General features: G+C 40.9%; 2 protein-coding genes across 5 annotated transcripts; both read left to right on the top strand.

The window, feature by feature from the left end:
• The first annotated feature begins 1,495 nt into the window (after nucleotides 1–1,495).
• On the top strand, nucleotides 1,496–6,204 carry LOC121709521 (protocadherin-10). Of its 2 annotated transcripts, XM_042092963.1 has the most exons (5): nucleotides 1,496–4,170; nucleotides 4,261–4,380; nucleotides 4,926–4,996; nucleotides 5,195–5,310; nucleotides 5,480–6,204. In XM_042092963.1, the coding sequence occupies exons 1-5, from the start codon at nucleotides 1,861–1,863 to the stop codon at nucleotides 5,755–5,757; spliced, it is 2,895 nt and encodes a 964-aa protein (XP_041948897.1). In that variant the 5' UTR covers nucleotides 1,496–1,860; the 3' UTR covers nucleotides 5,758–6,204. The 2 variants fall into 2 exon arrangements, with proteins under 2 accessions (XP_041948897.1, XP_041948896.1); XM_042092962.1 differs by having other exon boundaries at nucleotides 1,496–4,380.
• Nucleotides 6,205–6,817: 613 nt separating this feature from the next.
• On the top strand, nucleotides 6,818–15,926 carry LOC121709525 (protocadherin alpha-C2-like). Of its 3 annotated transcripts, none has more exons than XR_006031974.1 (3): nucleotides 6,818–9,407; nucleotides 10,817–10,897; nucleotides 12,047–15,926. XR_006031974.1 is itself a non-coding variant. In XM_042092974.1 (3 exons), the coding sequence occupies exons 1-2, from the start codon at nucleotides 6,990–6,992 to the stop codon at nucleotides 10,826–10,828; spliced, it is 2,430 nt and encodes an 809-aa protein (XP_041948908.1). In that variant the 5' UTR covers nucleotides 6,818–6,989; the 3' UTR covers nucleotides 10,829–10,853; nucleotides 12,047–15,926. The 3 variants fall into 3 exon arrangements, 2 of the variants coding, with proteins under 2 accessions (XP_041948908.1, XP_041948907.1); XM_042092974.1 differs by having other exon boundaries at nucleotides 10,817–10,853; XM_042092973.1 differs by lacking the exon at nucleotides 10,817–10,897.
• Nucleotides 15,927–22,902: the final 6,976 nt, after the last annotated feature.

Below are 22,902 nucleotides of genomic sequence, written 5' to 3'. Positions count from 1 at the left end.
CATCTCAAGAGACGTTGTTTATTATCGTGACGTTGGCATCAATGAGCTCAAGGCTTAAGCCACACCAAGGTCAAATGGGCTCCTCAACCCCTTGATTGTGGAAAGGTGAATTATGGTTTAAAATCCCATTAGCTGCTCAGATGCACAGGCTGTCCATGCGTATGCTTTGAAATGAAGACAATTCCCACATGCAGTCCGCAGGGTGGCGTGTGGTGGCAAGATGGTTTTAGACAGTCGGCCCAATATAGGCTAAATGCGCTACACAATTCACACAGATACAGTCTTTTGAATAAAAAAATCTTGTGACAGATACGGTTTTCTTTTTTCGGAAACATCCTAAGACGGTCGTTTCCAAAGTAGGTTACAAGACCCAGCAATTAGCGCGCACATCTGTCTCACGTATGGTGCGCCACCAGTGCCTGGGGTGTCCCCGAAACCCAAACGCTGTCATGCGAAAGCATTTGTTCCAAAGGCTTTCCAGATTCATTATCTGCAATTGCGAGTTAGACTATTATGAATGTTATAAAGTTATTATTATATATAGGCCTATACCATTTTTATGCTTATTATAGGTCTACTATATTATTGTTGTAATTCACCGTTCTTTTAATTTAAGCATAATCTACTCTGCGATATACAATGGGTGACATTAACAGTATCTAAATTGACTCAGACAGCACCCTGTGGTGAATTCAGTGATTACATGAAGGGAACAAACTGGTTTCATATTCTTGCAGACATGTTTTGTTAGTATTCAGTCAAATAAACAAGGGAAATCAAAGATTCAGTTCTCTCTCCTAGTGTAGGCTACAGATGTCTGTCTCTGTGTGAAGTGAAGTCGTGATGTTGAACTGTTCGTGCTGGCACGTGCATGTCTGGAAGTGTGCATACCACTTATTTTTTGTCTCATGCATTAATGTGTTTGTCTTTGTGCCGGATTTAAAGTTCGGTTGTTTCGGATTTAGGTATGTGACTGAGAATGCACTTAAAGTAATGGAATGTGGACAAATGTAATAGAAGCCCACAGATAGTGCTGTTCATCCCGCCGAGAGCACTGGGATTATTTTTTCACAAAACATTTTAATTCCTCTGTTCGCTAATGATCCGGGATACTGCTCTCTAATCTCCACTACATTAATTAAAAGCGCACGGGCTCTCTGAGAACCGGCCATCTGCTGTGGTTTCATTCGGTGGACAGATTGTGTTTTGTGCTTATTTAAAACAAGGGGATTTTTTACTCTTTTTGGAGCAGACGGGATGAGGGTTAAGAGGAGGGGATGTGGGGGTTATCTCCGGACTGAAGCAATGATACTCGGGAGGAGAAACTGATACTACCCTGACACAGTTCTGAGAGAGCAGCTCCAAAGTCTTATTTCTCACGGTGTAGCTCGTATCAGGAGGGGGGGGGGGGGATATATTGCACATACACACACATGCAGAGAGTGAGAGAGAGAGAGACAAAGACACAGAGAGAGAGAGAGAGAGAGAGAGAGAGAGAGAGAGAGAGAGAGAGAGAGAGAGATTAGACACTTCGAATAGCCTACTTTATCCGAGGCGAGGCATGGATACGACTTGCGACCTGCATTAAACCACCCCTCTCACTCCTGCCCTCCAATCCTGTCTCTCACTCGCATATCCATCCACACTCATTCTCAACCGGATAGCACGCACGCTCTCCAGTAGGTCTAGGAACATTTACAGCTCGTGTCGGCTATTTCACAAGACAGAAAACCTTTTAAAAAATGCACGAGTTTGGAAAACTGACAATGAGGAACTTGGTGTGATTGTTTTGTGTCTGAATAAATTTAGAGTGCATGAAGCGCACTTTGCCTTATCTCCAGTAGCGCAGTGGAAGCTGTGATGGAACTGCGGCGCGCCGGGCGATTTTGCTTCTGGACAGGACACCTGACCTGCTTGGCGCTGGTTGCCTCGGTCTTGGATCTGGTTCTGGCACAGATCCGATATAGCATTCCCGAGGAATTGGAACATGGGGCTTTTGTCGGAAATATAGCAGAGGACTTAGGCTTGGACGTCAACAAACTGTCTGCACGAAGGTTCAGAATTGTTTCAGGCTCAAAGAAGCAGTATTTGGAGGTGAACTTGGAGAACGGTGTTTTGTTTGTTAATGAGCGCATTGATCGGGAGGAGCTGTGCGAACAAAACCCATCTTGTTCTTTTCACTTGCAAGTCGTTATTGAGAATCCTTTAGAGTTGTACAGGGTGGAAGTCGAAATTCTTGACGTGAACGATAACGCACCAAGTTTTCCTTGGAGCGAATTCAACTTGGATATATCCGAGTCGGCCGTCCCAGGATCTCGATTCCCGCTTGAGAGCGCACAGGATCTAGATGTCGGTACTAACTCGCTGGACTCCTACCTTTTGAGCGTAAATGAATACTTTTCCATAGACGTTCAGACACGCAGTGACGGCAGTAAGTTTGCAGAGCTTATTCTGGAGAACCCACTAGACAGGGAGCACCAGCAATTACATCAGATGGTTCTGACCGCGGTGGATGGAGGTTCTCCAGAGCGGTCTGGTACCACAGTAATAAATATAACAGTTCTCGACGCAAATGATAACGCACCTGTGTTCGACCAGTCTTTCTACAGAGTTAGACTGGCTGAAAACGCTCCAAAAGGTACTGTAGTAATTAAACTCAATGCAACAGACCTGGATGAAGGTCCAAATGGGGACATCACATACTCATTCAGCGGGCACGCGCCGATGAGAGTACGAGAACTGTTCACCGTAGACGCACGCACCGGCGAAATTAAAGTCAAAGGAGTCGTGGATTATGAAAAGGCAAAAATGTACGAGATATATGTCCAGGCAAAAGACAAGGGTCCATCAGCGGTGGCCGTGCACTGTAAAGTCATGGTAAATGTTTTAGACGTCAATGACAACCTTCCCGAGGTTATCCTCACCTCTGTATCCACGCCAGTTCAAGAGGACGCGCAACCCGGCACAGTGATAGCGGTCATAAGCGTAATGGATAAGGATTCCGGGGAAAACGGAAATGTTGACTGTGAGATTCCCCACCACGTCCCTTTTCAACTCCACTCATCTTTCCGAAATTATTACACCTTAGTGACATGTGATTTTCTTGACAGGGAAACCACACCCGAATACAATATAACTCTAACTGCAAGAGACATGGGCACTCCACCACTATACACCCGTAAAACTATTGTGGTTCAGGTATCTGACATCAATGACAATGCTCCTCGATTCAAGCAACCTTCTTACACAGTTTACTTAACCGAGAATAATGCCCCGGGTGCATCCATATGCTCGGTATCAGCTACGGATCCAGACTCGGATCAAAATTCATATATATCCTATACTATTTTAGAGGGTGATATTCAAGGAATGCCTGTATCCACCTATGTTTCAGTTAACTCTGATAATGGAAATTTGTATGCACTGCGCTCATTCGATCATGAGCATCTTAGAAACTTTCAAATAACTGTACAAGCGCAGGATGCTGGCTTTCCACCGTTACGCGCAAATGTTACTGTAAATGTTTTTATTTTAGATCAAAATGACAACGCGCCGATGATTGTGGCTCCTGTACCAAAAAATGGAACAGCGGCGACTGAGATTGTTCCACGGTCAGCCGATTCCGGCTATTTAGTGACTAGAGTCGAAGCTGTGGACGCAGACTCGGGGCAAAACTCTCGTCTGTTTTACCAGATCCTCCAGGCGTCGGACCAGACCCTATTTACCGTGGCCTTGTATACAGGGGAGATCAGAACAATTCGCCGACTGGTAGAAAAGGACCCCGCGAGGCAAACACTTGTCGTTCTGGTGAAGGACAACGGTCAGCCACCCCTGTCGGCCACTGCCTCCATCATATTGTCAGTTGTTGACAGCGTGCCAGAAACCTTGCCAGATTTCGGCGACCTTGCGCTTGGCCCCCAGTTCGACCCGAATCTAACGTTGTACTTAATAGTATCCCTGGGCGCAATTTCATTCACATTTCTGGTGGCTATTATTGTCCTAACTGCAATTAAGGCATACAGGGACAAACATGCCATCCGGGGATGCACCCTATCCATCAGCTCGTGCTGCGGCTACCGCTCGGAGGCCTCCTCCACAGAAGTCATTAAAAAGTCCAACTTGAACGTGCAGATATCCTCGGGAACCAAAGGACCCACGAACCACGTAGAGGTAAATGGTACCAGTGCACTCGACCAGAACTACTGCTACAAAATGTGCTTGACACCGGAATCATCTAAGAGTGACTTTACCTTCCTAAAGCCATGCAGCCCAACAGCCTCAACGCTCCGAAATAACACGAAGGGGGTCGACCGGTCAACATCTACATGGAGCCCACCACAATACCGTCTGGCGAACAATGGAAGCACCTCTCCAAATGAGGTAAATAACAACATTGAAAATATAAAATCAACCTGATACAATTTGGGATAATTCAGCATTGCATTGTTGTTGCATTATTTAATACATTTCATGAGCTTATGAGCTTTGTCAGAGCGCATACTGGAGCGCAAAAGGCAGGGACAATGTGTAAATCACCCCACGAGGATTTCTTAGCACGAATCCGCACACATATTTTGACTGAGGGACGAGACAACCAAATAGTTAACTTAATTAAATGGCATGTGCATTGTTACTGTAGTACACTACACACAGGTATAAGTATTTCTTCAGGCATTTCTGATTTCTACTTTTCATGAACAATCTGATTTGACAAGTACTCAGGTGAACTAGACTGTGAAATCCCTAAACCAGAGCTTTTTCCACAGTAACATGAATAAGTAAACATATAAATACTCAGCCTCTCTGATGCATTAGCACATATGCAATGGGTAATAAGTGAATGAATAAATAACAGGCCGAAAGTCTAGACCACTAGTAATAACTAGTTGATAATTGATTCTGTTTTCCTGTCTCCAAATATGCAGTTCGTGGCGGCAGCAGCGGCAGACAAGGACTGGACCTTGACAAAGAATCAATATAATTATGCACACAAGAGGTAAACGAAAATGCTAAAACAGAATATAAAACTTCTCACCTTCCAGAGACACACATGCACACCCCCGCCTCTCTCTCTCTCTCTCTCTCTCTCTCTCTCTCACACACACACACAATATTTATTTATACTGACTGGCTGTAAAAAATATAACACATACAAGTTTAATTCAATTTCTTTCAAATCCCTGTCGATTTTCAGCACTACGGGCTTAGCTCATATGGGCAAGACCCTGCAGCGCAGGCCTACGCATGATCCAGACAGTTTCACAAATTCTATGGGGCCACAGTACTGGACATGGGGGAGTCACATGCGAGGTATCCCGTCTCTTCACTCTCTCTTTCTGACACACCAGGCTATGTTTACAAATAAGTCATATACTTTCATATTCAACTCCAGTGTATGCCACTGAATGCTGTTTGATTGATTTGTGACATATACTGATAAGGCTTACTTAATATGTATGTACATGTTTTCTCTCCAAAGACTACAAGATGACCATGTCCTCACAAGTGGGTGGGATACCCAACCGATGCTGGACGCCCAGGTACCCTCAGCAAAGTACAGCCCAACCATCGCCTGACTACCAGCACAACGTCTACATCCCGGGCACTGCATCCATGCAGTGCACCATCAAGCTCGCCAATTGTGACACCCTAGATGTATACAACTCTTTCTCTACGTTTGGGAAAAAGAAGAAGAAGCTCATTTCTAATTATGAACAGAAAGAGGACCCTGTAATAACCAACGACCTTTTCAAATGAACCACAGCTACTGGACAGCAACTTGAAAACAACAACTATTCACTTAACATTGAACTTATTCCCGCAAACTCACCTGTCTCGTAAGGTAGTATGTTATAAATGTATTTAATATAAGCTACTTACGTTTTTCACTTTTGCAAAAGTAACAGTGTTCTGAACTTTGTATATATTTTTGATATTGCAATTATTTTATTCTCAGTGCTATGGTGATAAAATTAAAAATAGGTCTATCGATGATCATACATTGATGATTGTTGGGTCTATCGATGATCATACATTGATGATTGCAATACGACAATGCAGAAGATAAGAATCCACAATTTTTGCATCATGCATTCCTTGACAGTAGGCTAGTTATCCTGCAACTTTATATGTAATATTGGCATTAACTCTAACAATAAATGTAACTATTGTTTCATATTGCACTGAATCATGTTGTCAGTATTTGTTGTAGTGGCATGATCTTTTGTTTGCAGGTTTATGTATACGGGTGTTACAGTTAAAGGTGATTTTGTTTTCGAAAAGTTTTCGGTCATACCTCGAACGAATATTGAAATTCGTTCGAATTAAGAAATATAAGCACAGTGTTTTTTGCTGTTAATTTTCACATGTTACAGAACCATGTGAATTAACATACAATAACAGCTGAAATAGTTTGAAAACTGATCAGCAGACATTTAGGCTCTTTGTCGCTGTTCGCTGAAGTAATTCAAGTAAATATTATTTGCATACATGAAACATAAGAACATGGTGGTTCGTCACTGCTTTTTCTTCAGCGAATAGTCAAACTTTATGGTCCAACAAAGTCTTACATGACGATTGTACTATCCTGTGAGTGTTAGTACAAATATGCATTGTGTCACTCTGTAATCGCTATAAAAGCTCGCGTGCAATTATCCCCGCAGTTCCCCTAAAACAATTTAGTAACACCAGAGGATTTTGTACGTGTTGGTGAAATTAGGAGTACATTTGAAACGTCGTTGCTCAGTGTATGTTCACACGGTGTCGCTGCTCTTTAAGCCTATAGCTGTGATCTGCACATCGGAGGAAGCCATGACAGTCTGATGGGACATAGAGCATGCGGTGGCGGCTCGCTCCTGCTTTCGAACATCATTATAAAACATGCTGCACAATCTCAGAGCTCGTTTTTAGCAGCCCTGCATTAGACGGGCTGGCCTCTCTGCACCGACAAGCAAATGCATTAGGTAAATTCAAATATTTTGCACGCTACAATGGATCCTCTCTCAATAATGCTTCCCAGGAAGGGGAGGCTGTACGCGTTCCTACTGTTCGCTGCAGTGTGGAGCCTGGCTTTGTCGGTTACAAGGTATTCCATCCCCGAAGAAATCGAGGTGGGATCCGTTATTGCAAATCTAGCCACAGATCTTGGACTCGACATTAGCAGCCTTGGAGAACGAAACGTGAAGCTCGAGATCATCCAAGACATCAACAAGAGATATCTAGATATCAACAAAGAGACCGGGGATATGTTTATTCTGGAAAAGATAGACAGAGAATATCTGTGCCCGACAAAGACTGTATCATCTTGTTTTCTCAAAATGGATGTCATAATTGAGAATCCGGTACGTATATTTAACGTTGAATTAGAAATTCTGGACATAAATGACAATGCACCTCAGTTTAGGAGAGAAACAATGCACTTAGATATTTCGGAGTCTGCGTCACCAGGTGAACGATTCTCTATTACAAACGCCGTAGATATGGACGTGGGCAAGAATTCAATTGAAACGTATTATTTAAGCCAGAGCGAACATTTTACCATTGACCTACAATCGGGGAGTGATGGGACCAAATATGTAGATTTAGTTTTAAAAAAGGAGCTTGATCGGGAAAAGCAGGCTATTCACAATCTCATTCTGACAGCTGTAGACGGCGGGGACCCTCCGCGATCCGGTACTGCCAGCATTGTAGTTCAGATTCTGGATACGAATGACAACGCCCCTCAATTTGACAGGCAAGTTTACTCTGTCGACTTAATTGAAAACGCATCAGCCGGTACTTTAGTAATGAAACTTAACGCAACCGATAAGGACGAGGGTTCAAACGCAGAGCTGACATATTCGTACACTTTGTACACATCCGAGAAGACCCAGGAGAAATTTTCCTTAGATTCGAACACAGGAGAAATCAGAGTAAAAGGAGTGATTGACTTTGAGGAGATTAAAAGTTTTGAAATGTACATTGAAGCCAAAGACAAGGGTCAGCAACCTCTCTCTGGACAGTGTAAAATACTGGTGTTTATCACAGATCTAAATGACAACCATCCTGAAATTACAGTCAAATCTCTGAAGAGGTCAATAGAGGAAAATGCTGCTGTAGGAACAGTGTTAGCGGTTGTGAGTGTAAGTGACAGAGATTCCGGAGATAATGGTAAAGTGGATTTAACTATCCATGATAGATTTAATCTACCCTTCCTACTCAACAAGTCCTCTGAGGAGTATTTTTCTTTGCTTGTGTCTGAACCTTTGGACCGTGAGAGAGTCGCCAATTATGACATTACATTTAAAGTGAAAGACAGGGGCACACCATCTCTGTCCGACAATGAGACAATAAGATTAGAAATACTGGATGTCAATGACAACGCGCCCCAATTCCCAGAGTCTTTCTACACTATCCATGTCATGGAGAATAATGAGCCTGGGACACTGTTAAGCTCGCTCTCGGCGCATGATCCCGACCTGAACGAAAACCAGTATCTTGTCTACTTCATTATGGAGAAGATGATTGCCAACACATCCATGTCCATGCTTTTCTCAATCAATCCGGAGAATGGTAACCTGTACGCACTCAAGACATTTGACTATGAGAGAGAGAGGGAGTATCTGTTCCACATCGAGGCAAGGGACTCTGGGGTTCCTCCACTGAGCAGCAATGTGACCGTCCACATCATCATCCTGGACCAGAATGACAACACCCCACAAATCGTGTCCCCCTGGAGTGCCAAAGGGACAGTCATCGAGGAGGTCATCCCCAGGTCCTTCGAGAAAGGTTCACTCCTCACCAAAGTCATCGCTCTGGATGCAGACTCCGTGCAGAACTCACGCATTACCTATCAGTTCCTCCAGGTGACGGACGCCACCCTGTTCAGCCTGAATCAGTACAACGGTGAGGTGCGGACCACCCGCATGTTCAGCTACAGAGATCCCCGCTACCAGCGACTGGTCATCACCGCCAGGGACAACGGTGACCCTCCCCTCTCCGCCACGGTCACCATAAAGATCACCACTGTGGAGCAGGTGGTCACCGAATTCTCAGAAACCACGGAGATCCCTCTTCACTACGACCTTTTCACCGACTTAAATCTGTACCTGGTCATCGGCTTGGGGTCAGTGTCCTTCCTGCTGCTGATCACCATCCTGGTCATAATCGTGCTGAAGTGTCAGAAGCCCAAGCCGACCAAGCCGCCATCCAACAGGAACAGCGTGGCCAGTCAGAGGAACTCCACCATCGCCGACTCCACACTGATCTCCAGCGATGCCTACTGGTACAGCCTGTTCCTGGCCGAGACCCGGAAGGGTAAGGTGGTGGTGAGGCAGCCGCTGCCCAACGGCGCCGGCTACTTCGTGTCCAGCATACCCAGGAGCATGGCCCTTACGACGACCAGCGAATCACGGTCCTCCACGTTACAGGTATGTGGTGGTGGACATGATGATGATTCTGCCCTTGAAATGAAAAGAATTATACAATGAAATCACTTGGACAGATCTACAGGGAAACACACGGAAACACACACACACACACACACACACACACACACACACACACACACACGCACACACACACACGCACGCACAAACACATACACAGCAGAGTGTTTAATTCCTCACAGTCCATGGTGAATTGAAAAGGGCTCTATTTTCTTTCAGTTTCCTTTTGAGAAGACATTTAGTTGAAATCAAGCGATGCATCACTGAAATTGTGTCTCTTTCAAATGATCTTAGAGCATCTCAAAGCATCAAAAATGTATGTTTTGGGAGAATGGTGTGCATGTGTTGGTTTGTGGCTGTGTCAATGTGTATTTGTTTGTTGAGAGAGAGAGAGTATGTGTTTGTCTGAGTGAGATACAGAGAGTGTGTGAGAAATTGAGGGAGCATTTCCAAACAAGCAGTTCCAAACAAACATTTTTTTCTGTTGAAGTGATCTATTTTTACCTGACATCTTCACATTACTTTCAGATCTATTCTTAGATAGATACATAGATGTATATACACAAATACATAAATATTCACTGTAACAAGGTTTTGTTCTTCCTACATGGTTGTGATCACTCACACATCCTTACAGACAAACACATACACACACACACAATGATGTTCCATTATGCTCCTGATCACATTAAAATTAACAAGAGACCATTTGCACCTCTACCACCATCAGTAATCCTAATACCTCTACAGTCAGATGCATCACAGAGAAAACCCCAGATTTTCCGACAGTATATTTGTTTCTAGAAGCTGTTCCTGAAGTGGAAAAATATGCTATATTGAGGCAGTAACCAGTGTAGGTCAAATCATGTCATGAGTATTTAAACTCTCTTATTACACGGCTCCTCATAATGCTGCAGAATGCTCCATTCACTTGAATGGGCCTTCCCAACGTTCGGTGGTCTGCTATTTCTCAATAACAGACCGTTGCTAAGTATAACTGACCGCTGCACGGCCTTGTCGGGACCTATTTCCCGATAATGACCGGCGTTATCCCTTACTTATTAACTGTTATGTTAATTTTTGCTTGACCAGCCGCCACTTTGACCCATTGGTTATATTAGTCGTCAGAATAAGCTGCCTGGCAAATGCAAAACATGATAAAACACACAGACATACACACACACACAGTCAGATATATGCTGTGTTTTTGTGTAGTTGTCTAAGGAAGTATTATCAGTTTATTTTTTACCTGTCTATGTTCATGTGTCTGAGCATGTGTACTATGTGTGTGTGTGTGTGCCTGTGCACACAAGTGTGTATGTTGCCCTAAATGTGCTTACTTCTGTTTGATTGTAACCATGACAACGCTTGTTTCTTTTTCTGTTCTGAAGTACTCAAAATGAAAGGAAGCCCATTCTGCAGCTGGAGGTATGCTGGTTGCTGACTCGGTGTTGTAGGAGCTCTGTGATTTGGTGTGGTAGAGATGAATATTTTGTCCATTCCCTTAACCTTTTGTCCCTTTGAAACCCCTTACTTATTCCCCCCCCCACCCTCCATTTGTTCTCACCTAAACAACCTAAAGGGGAAATGGCCGATTTTGTTCTCCTTCCCTGAACTTTACTCTTGCACCCTTGGTTTTACTCTATATTTGGCCCCTTTTATGTATGGAAAGTAGACCTGGGTTAAACTACAGTTTGTTTTCTTTATGTTATTCATTCTGAATGCCATATATCTGATCAGGGAAAAAAGGCTGATGGAAAAAAAATGAGAGAATCGAAGCAGTAAACTATAGAAAAAAAATATTTAACCTAAACCATCACTGATAGTATTCAGACATTCATCAGTTAAAAGCAGATTGTAAATTCTCACTGAAGCGAGAAAACAATCCCACTGTGATAGCTGGGATCAGGCCCATCTTAGTGGTAAATTAAAACACTGTGATCAGGGGGGTTAGCAGGGACAAGAGATTGGATCCTAATCAGACAGTTGTTGGTAGAGGACAAGTGCTGAGACAAAAAAGCGGGTCACGCTTGACAGGATAGGTTATATCTCTTCCCTCTTAAAACATCAGTGCCCTCGTAGTATGCTGTGGGGGTGCTACTTAAATGATCAACAGCTCGGTAGTTGAAAGCATATGCGTAGACAGCAGTCAAAGGCAATCACTTCGCGTGACCACTGGCCTCTAAAAAGTGCTGTCTGTCGGCTTCTCTAGAAAAGGGAGATTTTGCATGGCATGTCTGTACGACACATGACCCTGTGTTCCTTCTTTATTTACCCTTACATTTTTATCTTGGACAATTACGCCTGCTAGCTATTAAGTCTAACCCCTGGAAAATAAATAAAGAAAACAAACATGTAAATAATTAATGTATGTATAATGGCATTGTAGATATTGTAGTGGTTCAGTCAAATGCATGAAAGTGATGGGACATTGAATGTGGTTGACTGATGTAGTGATTCCACTCATTTGATTGGAAACTATGGTGACCAGCCATGCCCCAGCATAGGAATCCATTTGCGGCTAGCTGCATGGAATCTGCTGTCCCCCTGATATCTCTCTGTACTTTGTGTCTGGGTCTGCTCCTCCAGGATAATTATATTTCTTGCTTTCTTAATTGCAGGAGTCAAGCAGCGACCTGCCATGACCCCAAAATGCCAGCTCTCTCTCTCTCTCTCTGTCTCTCTCTCTCTCTCTCTCTCCCTCTCTTTCTCTCTCACTCTGCACTAAGATGACTTCCATCCCCTCCAATAATGTCACAAAAAACTCTACTCTTCATATACCTGAAGGAGGAGCTCAGTGGACCTCTGATATGAGAGAGACAGTCAAACAGTTACCTCAGTAAGATGAAAGATGCCCTCAATATCTCCCATCAAGCATGATGCTGCATGGCAACAGCAGAAGCTGCAAACGTACATTTGTAAATACACAGGTAATGCTTTGCATGAAATTTCCCTTAACTAACATAAATAACGTTGGGTTAATTAACTTATGAATTGAATGATGTTAGTTCAGAGATGCTGGATGCACTGATAGAAGCCAATGTTTTATTTAACATAAAAAACATAACCAGCAGATGTTACCATTCAAAATAGTTCATAAATTCTGAAGGTTGGGGGTGGTTGGATTCATGTTAGTTATTGGAGCATTAATGTAAAGCCTTACTTATGTATATATTTAAAGTGTTTCACCAAAAAAGATGTACATGCTGAGTCATCTTAGGCATACAGCTTTCATAATGCTTGACTGTATCTAACAGACAGTGGTCACACAAATGTGTATTTCTCCATGTTTCACCATATTGTTTGTAATGATAAGTATCAGATTACAGTGAAAATATCAAATCTGTACAAATCCACAGGGTCTTAGGTCACAGCTTATAGTTCTGTGACAAATCTATAAGAAGTGGTTCATGATTCCTATACTAGTAGATCAAGTAATAGGATTATGAATCACTAGCAGAAGCATTTCAAACCTTTAAGGTTGCCCGGTGCTTGGCCATACTGGTAGCCATCTAGGTGTTGGGCAGGTATATAATATATATATTATATATATATATATTACAAAATGTTAAAAACTGGATACTATCTATGACCCTTAAGTGCATTTAACTGGGCTGCTGAGATACATGCACCCTTGGAGACAGACATTGTAGATACTTTCTTCTTGTCTAGTCTTTTTTCTATGAGCCCATCTATGCTCTGTACGGCAGAGAATCAAATCTCAGGCCAGCATTAAAAACGCCAGACCACAGCCACCACGGCCCGTGCTTAAAGTACAATATAAAGGTGCAGTAAGGTACAGAATGGTATGTTATTTAACCAGAAATAACCAAAAAATAACACCACAGACATTGTGGAGGAGATCACATGGAGTACAAGCAAACACAGAACCACTGGCTGACTTCATATTAATGCAGGTCCAGGGAGCATAAGCATTACGTAGCTTTTGTAAAAGAAAAAAAGGCCTCCTGTGCCATACAGGTTCAGTGTTACACTCACAGCTATTTGCACTGTGACAATATGCCAGCTACTTCCTGTAGTTTTTAAATCAATAAAACCATGAAGTCATTATTCTAACATCCACAGTATAGAACCATAGCGACACACATTTTAAAAGACTGTTTAACTAAAGAAAGTAATGTATAAATGTAAGTACTTTGTTATTCAATTTGCATTAACAGTGCAAAAGATTTTTGTTAATTGAAACAGTATTGGCTAAGTCATAATTTACATTGTTTTAATATGAATGATAATATCAGAGCGTTAAGTGCACATTGTGCAATTTCATCTGCGCTTCAAACATGGGCTTTCCAATATCAAAGTGCCATTTATCTTTACAAACATTTTATTATGACAGTGAAATGAGTAATGTATTTGTTTGAGGGAAATTACACACGTCAACAAAAGTTAAAATAGCACATCTTTATCTGTTGCATACTGCAAGAGTTTAGGATTCCTGTAAAGGCCAAGATCCCATCCATTGATATGCTCAGTGCAGACTGGGGTTCAATAATCCTAATTTATTGGGGTTCAGTAATCCTAATTTACTGGAGTTCAGCAATCCTAATTTACTGGGGTTCTTGCCATCGCACAACAGGTGAGCTGTTAAAATGACAGAATGTTGCTTTAATTCTGATAAAGTTTGACAGAGCAAATCCCTCTGAAAGCTGCTTTTTCCATATCAAGTGCATTGTGTAAAGGATTGTGTTAGTGGTGAAACGTCTTTGTCAGATTTAGTTTTAGAGAAGGAGTTTATCATCATGGGGCTTATATTATAGAGAAGAAGCATTTTTGGGAGATGACTCACGAGTGAACGTAGAGCACATTTCCACACCTGGTCTGTGCCGTGAATCATCCGTGCAGGAGTTAAACAAGCCATCCATCAGTGTGACAGAGGGAGCGGGGGAGGGAGGAAAGGTGCACAGCACATCAGAAAAAAACTGGGTCATTTGTTCCTGTTTAGATTCCTCCAAGACTCCCCAATGCTCTCTCTCTCTCTCTCTCTCTCTTTCTCCTTTATTTTCCTTAGACTCCCCATTTCTATATCACAGTTATGTTGGTTATTGTCTGATTATGGTATTTATTTGTTATTTTTAATATTATGATATCTTAATTATATGTCTTATGTAAAAAAAAGGACAAGTTGAATAATGATTTGCCATGTCGCAAAAATAGGAAAAGTTTATTTCAGACTGTATGAGGAAACTTTTTTTGAAATACTGCTTTAACGTGATGTTTCTGCCTAAAATAAAGATGCTAAAGTCTCCATGTAAGAGATGAGGGTCATGTGAGGTTGTTGCGTGTTGTATGGCTGTAACCATTCTCACGCAGAGAGGACTGAGGGATTTCTCTACTTAGAAAACTCATGACGATGTATTTAGTTTTTAATATCTGCAGGGAATGTCACTTAAATTGAAATATGTCAAAAAATGTGTAAATCCCTTGAACATGTTGTTTTTTTCAGTTTATTTTCTCTCTCTCTATTTTCTCCCTAACCTTCTCCCTTTTTATACTCTCTCTCTCTCTCTCTCTTTCCCATCTCTCTCATCATTCTCATATGTTTGATCTAATCCAGCCAGACACACAGCTGCCCTGTCATATGGTCACTGTGTCAGTAACACTGACACACCTAGAGTCGGCCCACACACACACACTTATGGCATGACGGAAAGCTCACAGCGACCCGGGTTCAAAATCCACCAAACAGAATAATCTCACAAGCCGCTTCCAAATCTCTGGCTCTGTTGCAGAGCGGACAGGGGCCCGTAGCTCCGGTCTGAGGTTGTTATTATCGTTCCCACGCAGAGAGAGAGTCTCCAGGGCCATCTGTGTGTTCGCCAAGATCCCAGGCAATAATGGCAGACCCTCTAAGCTGGCCACCTCTTAGCCAAATACCGTGACCTGGTTTGTAGCACATGACTCTGTCATGAGGATAAAGATTCTGTGTGTGTGTGTGTGTGTGTGTGTGTGTGTGTGTGAGAATGTCGGTGTCAGTTGAGCTTACAACCTGTACATAATGGGCACCATTTTATTGACATGGCAACCACTCCACACAGCTGCCCTCTTTTTTACTCCGTGTTCTTAAAAGATTTGTTCTCCAACCCCAGCAGCCTCACTTCGGTCTTTCCAATACTTGCTCAGGACAGGTGATGGTGATGGGCCATGTGGAACACAAACACAAACACAATAACTACAGATAAAGCCTGTCAGAGTGCTCATGCGTTGTCCATCCAAATGCCACTCCGTACTTGAGTTAGGTGTCGGGACTGTTTCACATTTCTTTTACTGCTCAGAATCCCTGCATGGCTTTCTGTGGACTGTGAAGGCATACTAATCTTATTGACAGGTTGCTATGGTCGCAAGATTTTAGTTGCCCTTCTGTTTTTTTTATTAAAATAACTGCACAGTGTACTCTTCCCTTTGTCCTTACTACTGCTATTCTACCGCTTTGTAAATGTTCTGCTTGTATATACTGCAAAGTGAATAAAAGGTTTATCATTATACTGGTTCTCGTTGACGTCATTGTAGTGCATCTCGTTGATTTTCTTTTTGTCTGACTGTAGAAGTGTTTTGTTATTGCTTGCATTTTTGTTTAATTTGTGAAGCGACTTTTGATCTCTTGAAAAACGCTTCATAAATAGAATGTATTATGATAATAATAATAATAATAATAATAATAATAATAATAATAATAATAATAATAATATCAATAGTAATAATAATGTAGCTCTTAGTTTGAATGCAGTGCTGGGGCCATTCTGAAACGGTTAAATGTGTATTCACATCATCCGCTCTAAACAGCAGCTACTTTGAGCCATATCTATGAATAAGCTTGTCTTGGCTGAGCTATGATCTGGCTTGCTGCCAAAAGGGGGAAAAAACATATTGCTTACTGCTTACTTAAAGCACACTGAATTGCCATTGTGTATGAAATGTGCTATATAAATAACCTGGCCTTGACTTGCATTACTGCCCTTACAAAGTAACCATGACAACCAATGTGACATAAATGTAGAATGAATGTTTTGTCACTGCCCGATACCTACTCTAAACAAAAAAGGCCTTTTACACGTATTGCAGGGTATCTACTGCCTTTGTCAAATGAGGATTAAGACAAAAAATCATGACAACAAGATCATGTCATCTACATCAATTATAATATTGCCATTTACAATAAGAGTTTGTTTGCGTGGTCTATGAAGTCCACTGTAAGACTGGAGGTAGGTGCTATCATACTTGTGCATATTGGGGTGTAAATGAAGGTGGTTTTACAGTGTTCAAAGGCACACATCTGTCTCTCTGCTCCGTAACACTCAGTGCACTGCAGTGAGCTCCAGTTTCAAACAACTCAGCACCTTGCTGCTGCTGCAACCCCTCCCACCATCGCTCTCTCTCTCTCTCTCTCTCTGAGAAGTGAGCCTAAATCCACTCTTTCTCTCACAGTGTTGCTACGATACCCATTATGTCTCTGACTAAAGAGTGTTTAAACTTTAAAGTGAGTAAAGTATGTTTGCTATTGTATTGCCTATAGTGCACAGTTTAATAAGGGATTTATGTTTAAGTCTGGTAAACTGTCATGACGTTATTACTCAACTCAACATAATATTTGTCAGCACTGGTGAGAAAGGGTTGGTGAAATGATCATCTGAAAACTCAAAACTCACTGATAAATAGAAACGAAAGGTGCAGTGGCAGCAGTGACGATGTCATTTGGTGAAGCACAATCAACAGTATCTGCCATCATTCTGGGACCCAAACCGTTGTGAAACATCCAAAAGAAGAGTGCACATTCAGATGGAAAGAAGACCACATTGAAAGGTTCTTTTTTTCTGTTTTATACAGTTATGTGTTCAGTCAGTCTCCATGTTAGCAGCAAGTGGACAATTTAGTGGAGTGTGGAATGTGGCAATATCTACATATACAATGACCTTGTATTCACTGATGGAGGAACTCTACAGGTGATCAAACTTGGGATGGCATCTGATTCCAGTGATACGATGGATGAGACAAACCATGCAAACACAATGCATGGCTAGGTTTATCTATCCATCTTTAATCTCTCTTTTACTAATAAGGTTCATGTAGAGGTCAGTGGAATTAAACATGTCCCATTGCAACCTTTAGCCCAGCACAGCCTTGAATTACAGTTTTTTTACAATCACTTTGTTACTATTTTCAGAACCTTGATGTAATTTTTCACAACTCTAGACACAAAACTCACAACCAATGATCAAAATGCACATTTTTCAAAACTTTTCTCAATTGCTTGGATACAATACACATACATTCAACAAAAATCACCTGTTCAATATGACACAACTTAACATCAAAGTACTACTATTTCAAAAGGCAATTCACACATTACATTTCACATGAATGTCTATTCATTTCCTTACAATGGTCTAACTATCAATTGATACAACTGCTCAAAATGATAAGTAACTGTTGCATTACTCTTAATGCATAGTTGTATGGAAACAGACACAATCTTCCATGTTTACTGCAAATCATGACAGTTTCAAGATACTGTAACGAGATTCATTGTCACCAATTAGTTTTACAGTACTGTCTTTTATTTTATTTTTTATTTTTATGTTCTATTTCATAGCTAGTTATTTTTGCTTTGATTCAAATAAACCTATGTTGTGATTGTACTGTAGTGTTTTGCATCAATATATTACAAACTTTGTTCAATGACTCCACTGTGTCTGTAGTATTCTCTCTACTACTGCAGTACTTTTACAGAGATATATTTACTGTACATGTAGTACCATAATGAAACCTGTATCACTTATTTTGTTCTACAATATTTAACCTTTAAACACTGTTCGTTGCTACCCCCCTTAATTTACTGTTTGTGGTCAAATTTTACCAGACAGTTTTAACTGTTCTTATTTTAACATAAATACCAATAAAAATGACAGTGTTTTTAACCCTCTATGGTACCCATCATAATATCCTTGTGGAAAAAAATAGCTGCATTGTTTTTTCTGTTTAAAAATGTACACTTTAACAATAATAATAATAATAATATTTTATATATAGGCATATATTTTTTTAATTTTCATATATTTTTAAGATATGTTGACTCAAGGCAACATTGTACCATGACGATAAAAAGTAAAATAATTCCTATTTTTAAGAATTAAAGCTAACATATTCATTTAAGTGAACCTATCTGTATAACTTAACACTAGAACAAAAATATATATCTGGTTTTCAATGTATTACAAGTCTCATACTTAACAAAAATCTAATTCACTGTTATTTACTGGTTAAAAGATCCATACATCTCCCCAAACATTCTCAGGTATACACACACAAGCACCCACACACATCCATGAGTTTGTGCACGTACACCCATGTATACCCATGCACACTCATGCACACACACATAACAACATCCACTTTCCCTCTGAGACCTGCACCTGACTTTATGAAAGTTTAGTAAGTAATTTGTCTCAAAAGAGAAACACAGGGGATAGGCCTACACTGTAGCAAATAGAGGGATCAGTCAGGCCTCAAACTTGGGGCTATGGGGTAGCAAGTGTGCAGCTTGACCGCAACACCGAAAAGCCATGGATGTTGGTATGGTAGCCAGGGCACATACTCAACCATATGCTGGCATTCTGTAAAACTTCATGAAGCACACTCATGCACTTCACACAGACAGGTGCCCCTAGTACATCCTTCCATCCACTGTTCATCACAGGGTGCCTCACTAATGCATCGCCTTTCCATGGGTGCCCTCATACAGGGGTCAACCTGTCTAAGGGTCCCTCGTACAGCTCTTACTTTGAGCACACTTCATTAAGCATCACAGCAAGCCCTTTTACTTCTGCATTATATAGCAAAAGGAGAAAGCAGTCACCCCACCTGGCCTTAAAACCCCAATACAAAACCTGCACTATGATCGCAACATGAAAAAAACAGGCTCTTTTGTATAATAATAATACATTTTATTTGTAGAGCGCTTTATCATGTACTCAAAGCACTGAACATTGTAGGGTAAAAAGGGAGGCAGGCAGGATTAAAAGTAAAAGGTAAGAAAGTAGAATTAAATAATAAATTAGGAGGCACACATAAACAGGCAGTTGCAAGTGTGGAAAGAAACAGACATATGCGAGTCTGTTATGGCATATAATGCATCTTTACTTATCAATAAAGGTTGCTCATATTTTTTTCTTGATGATTTACTGGAAGTAAAGTACTGAGAATTTCGTGAGGGAAAATGTGGCGTCGCAAGACACCTGCACAGTCCTGAATGAGGAAGCAAAATGACTATGAGTCATGTGATTTCTCACTTGCAGTTGAATTGGATAGTACTCAAGTCAAATTAGTGTGTGTGTGTGTGTGTGTGTCTCTGTTTGTGTGTGGTTGTGTGTGTTTCTTTGTGTGTGTGCATGCATGTGTGTGCGAACATTGGTGGTTCACATGCACAAGTGAACCGTGTGTTTGTGTTTGTGTGTGTGTGTGTGTGGGGGGGGGGGGGGGGGGGGGGGTTGATTTGTTTGGCATGTATGGTTCACATTGGGGGAGAAGTACATTAGCTCAAGAAAACACTTGGCTCCCATAATTTACTCTAAGCTTTCTTGTGAAAAGTATGATTCATGTGTACAATGGGCACACAAGCACAGGAAAGTTATAGGAGTGTGTGTATTGAGATGTCTTTCAACTGCTGGATGAAAATTATACTTTCCCACCTATGGCGGTCATTTTTGACGGTAAACAAAAAAGTGTGGCTAAGTTGAATAAATCACTCAAATTTCAAGAAATTAGTCACAATGAATTTCATGTGTTCAAATGCCTTTTGTGAAGGACATCATAGGTCTTGAGGCAATCTGATGAAAAATGGCATATTTATGGATACAGGGAATGTGTAAGCCAAAAAGTGAAGCTCTGTTTCTATTACACCTTGGTTGCAGTTGGTGCACAGCCGGTCTTCTCTGAGCAGCCAGGTTTGCCTGTGTCTGCCCTTCTCGATAGCCAGACTGTGATTGCTTAGGGTGTACTGGTCAAGGTTTTTATTAAGTATTTGTCTGGTATCAGTGACAGTAGATAGGTAGTCTGCCACAGTGTACTCTCTGTTTAGGGCCAAATAACATTGACACTTGTTTTGTCTTTTTGTTGTTTCAGTCCAATATGGTAAGTCATTTTGTTTTTCTGCATTTTTAATTTGGTTAGGCCAAATTGTTTGAGAAAGGGTGGCAAGGTCCTGAGGCTGACTATTAGTTGTATTAGTTGTACTATTAGTATGTGCGAGTCTCAGGACTAGCTGGATGAGGGGGCTTGTTTTTACACTCATCTCTTGGCTTTTTAGGGCTTCATAACAATAAGAACTGGGGTCGCTTGTTTTGAGATGTTCGAAAAATTTGATAGCCCTTTTTTCTATTTTAATTAATAAAGGGTATTGGCCTAATTCAGCCCTGCATGGATTGTTACATTAGGTGTGTTCCTCTGTACCTTGAGGATACTTTTACAGAACTCTGCATGCAGGGTTTCGATTAGGTGCTTGTCCCATTTTTCAAATCCATTGTACATAAGAGGACCCCACATTTCACTGCCATATAATGCAATTGGTTCAATAACTGAATATTTTGAGCCAGATCCAAATGGGTATGTAAAATTTACAATAGATTTTTTTATGGCATAGAAAACCCTTCTTACTTTCTCTTTTTATATCCACATTCTTATTCTCAAACAACTAAAAACATTCCTAATCTAATAGCAGCTTGCTTCTGATGCCAGAAAGAGAGATAGTGGAAAGGTTTTAGCTTATTATTACTTGTACAATTCACATTCTAACAATTAGGTTAATGCTTTGCACAGAAATTCCATATCATTGATCATATATTTCTTCATAGTTTGTAAAGACTGGAAAGACATACACCCAGAATTGTTCTCCTAGTTAAAGAAAGCTTATTTGAAATGTCTTATATCATATTTCAACATTTCAGTCATAAGCATTTTAGTTGCAGTAACTTCAAAATGTGTTTAGAGAGTGCATTCTCTTCATTAAAAAACAGAGGAGTGTCTCTGTTCACTAGGGGGAGCCCTTATCCAAATCTAGTGTGAGCTGGCAAAGAGAACTGACCTGTAGTTACCCCAGTCTCCTGGACATCAGCAGGACATACCATGGGTTTGTTTCCTACTGATTCTCTGATCTTACAGACTATAGAGATAAAGAGAATTACTGAAATGAGAGATAGATAGATAGATAGATAGATAGATAGATAGATACTATTTTGCTACTTTCTAAAGAATATTTTACAGGCACATCATGTTGAAAAACATAGAAATTCGAGCAGGTAAAGATCAAGAAAATGGCTTTATTTTAATAACTCACTAAGGAATGTGCACTTAACACAATCAATATAGTATGCATATATCACAATTAAAATGTGCTGATGGAGCATGCCTTTCTATCATTGATTCAAAGTGATGATACTAAAAGATAACCAGAAAGAACTCCAGAGTGTCTGAACTCAAGACCTAGCCATTACTCTGAGTGTCCATCTTCAGTGCTGCTGACCACAACCCACTGCCATGTGATCTTGTCATCAACTACTATCTTACAAACAGTAAGGATGGATCAGTATCATAGTATGTTATAGGCATAGTTGGCCACTATTATCAGCTCTCATGTTGGGTTTTGTTCTGTTGGGCCCATTGCCATTGTTTATCAAAGGAAAAACAACTTTTTAAGAAATATTTTTAAACTTGACCTGACTCATATGCTCCGTCTGTCTATCTGTCTGTCTGTCATGTAACTGGGGTGAAAAAGGTAAATATGATTAAAAAACACACATCATCAAATAAAATACAAACATACCTTCTGTGTGTAACTCTACTAATACAAGGGAATTAGTCTTCTCAATAGTTCATCCGGCATGTGACACAATAACTAGTGGGACTTTGAGTAGCGCTCATGCTTTATAAATGCTATCTGGCAGAGGTCAATGTCACATTTAGCACACTATCCTCTGTAGCCCTTGTAATTGAGATTCAGTAAAATCGTTTTATATCCACATTCTTATGCCATCCAAATACTCATATTGTCACTAAAATAACAATAGGAGGATTGATGTTCTCGTCTTATCTCCCCAAATGCAAATGCAGCTTCTGTGTGATGTACTCTAGCTGCAGCAGTCTTTGACTACAACTGTCCATGGCAGTGGAAAAATAGCTTTTCGGAAGTTTTCAAACGGCTAACACATGAAGAAGGGGCATTCCAACTAACGGTCTTCCTGAGACATACAAACAACATCCATCATTATATATATCACATCATCACATCATTATAAGTTATAACATAATTTCAAACATATTATTGTGTTGTATACGCATCATAGAAGTCCATGTGGTGTCGCTGTCTACCTATAGTTCACCTACCACAATCTCCTCCTACTAAAGGAAGCCCCAGCTCAACCGCCACGCTCCTTTTACCATGCTGCGTTTCGGAGGAATGCCATACAGA

Source organism: Alosa sapidissima, chromosome 5 (genome assembly GCF_018492685.1).
Source record: "Alosa sapidissima isolate fAloSap1 chromosome 5, fAloSap1.pri, whole genome shotgun sequence".
Lineage (NCBI taxonomy): Eukaryota > Metazoa > Chordata > Actinopteri > Clupeiformes > Clupeidae > Alosa > Alosa sapidissima.
Note: the sequence above shows the minus strand (reverse complement) of the source record. Positions and strands in the feature narration are given on the sequence as shown.

Excerpts from the sequence above, each read along its gene's own strand:
- LOC121709525 (XM_042092973.1), top strand. The coding sequence starts at position 6,990 with ATGGATCCTCTCTCAATAATGCTTCCCAGGAAGGGGAGGCTGTACGCG. Across the intron at positions 9,408-12,046 it reads CACGGTCCTCCACGTTACAG|GAGTCAAGCAGCGACCTGCC; the intron begins GTATGTGGTGGT and ends TCTTAATTGCAG.
- LOC121709521 (XM_042092962.1), top strand. The coding sequence starts at position 1,861 with ATGGAACTGCGGCGCGCCGGGCGATTTTGCTTCTGGACAGGACACCTG. Across the intron at positions 4,381-4,925 it reads GAAGCACCTCTCCAAATGAG|TTCGTGGCGGCAGCAGCGGC; the intron begins GTAAATAACAAC and ends CCAAATATGCAG. Across the intron at positions 4,997-5,194 it reads TATAATTATGCACACAAGAG|CACTACGGGCTTAGCTCATA; the intron begins GTAAACGAAAAT and ends GTCGATTTTCAG.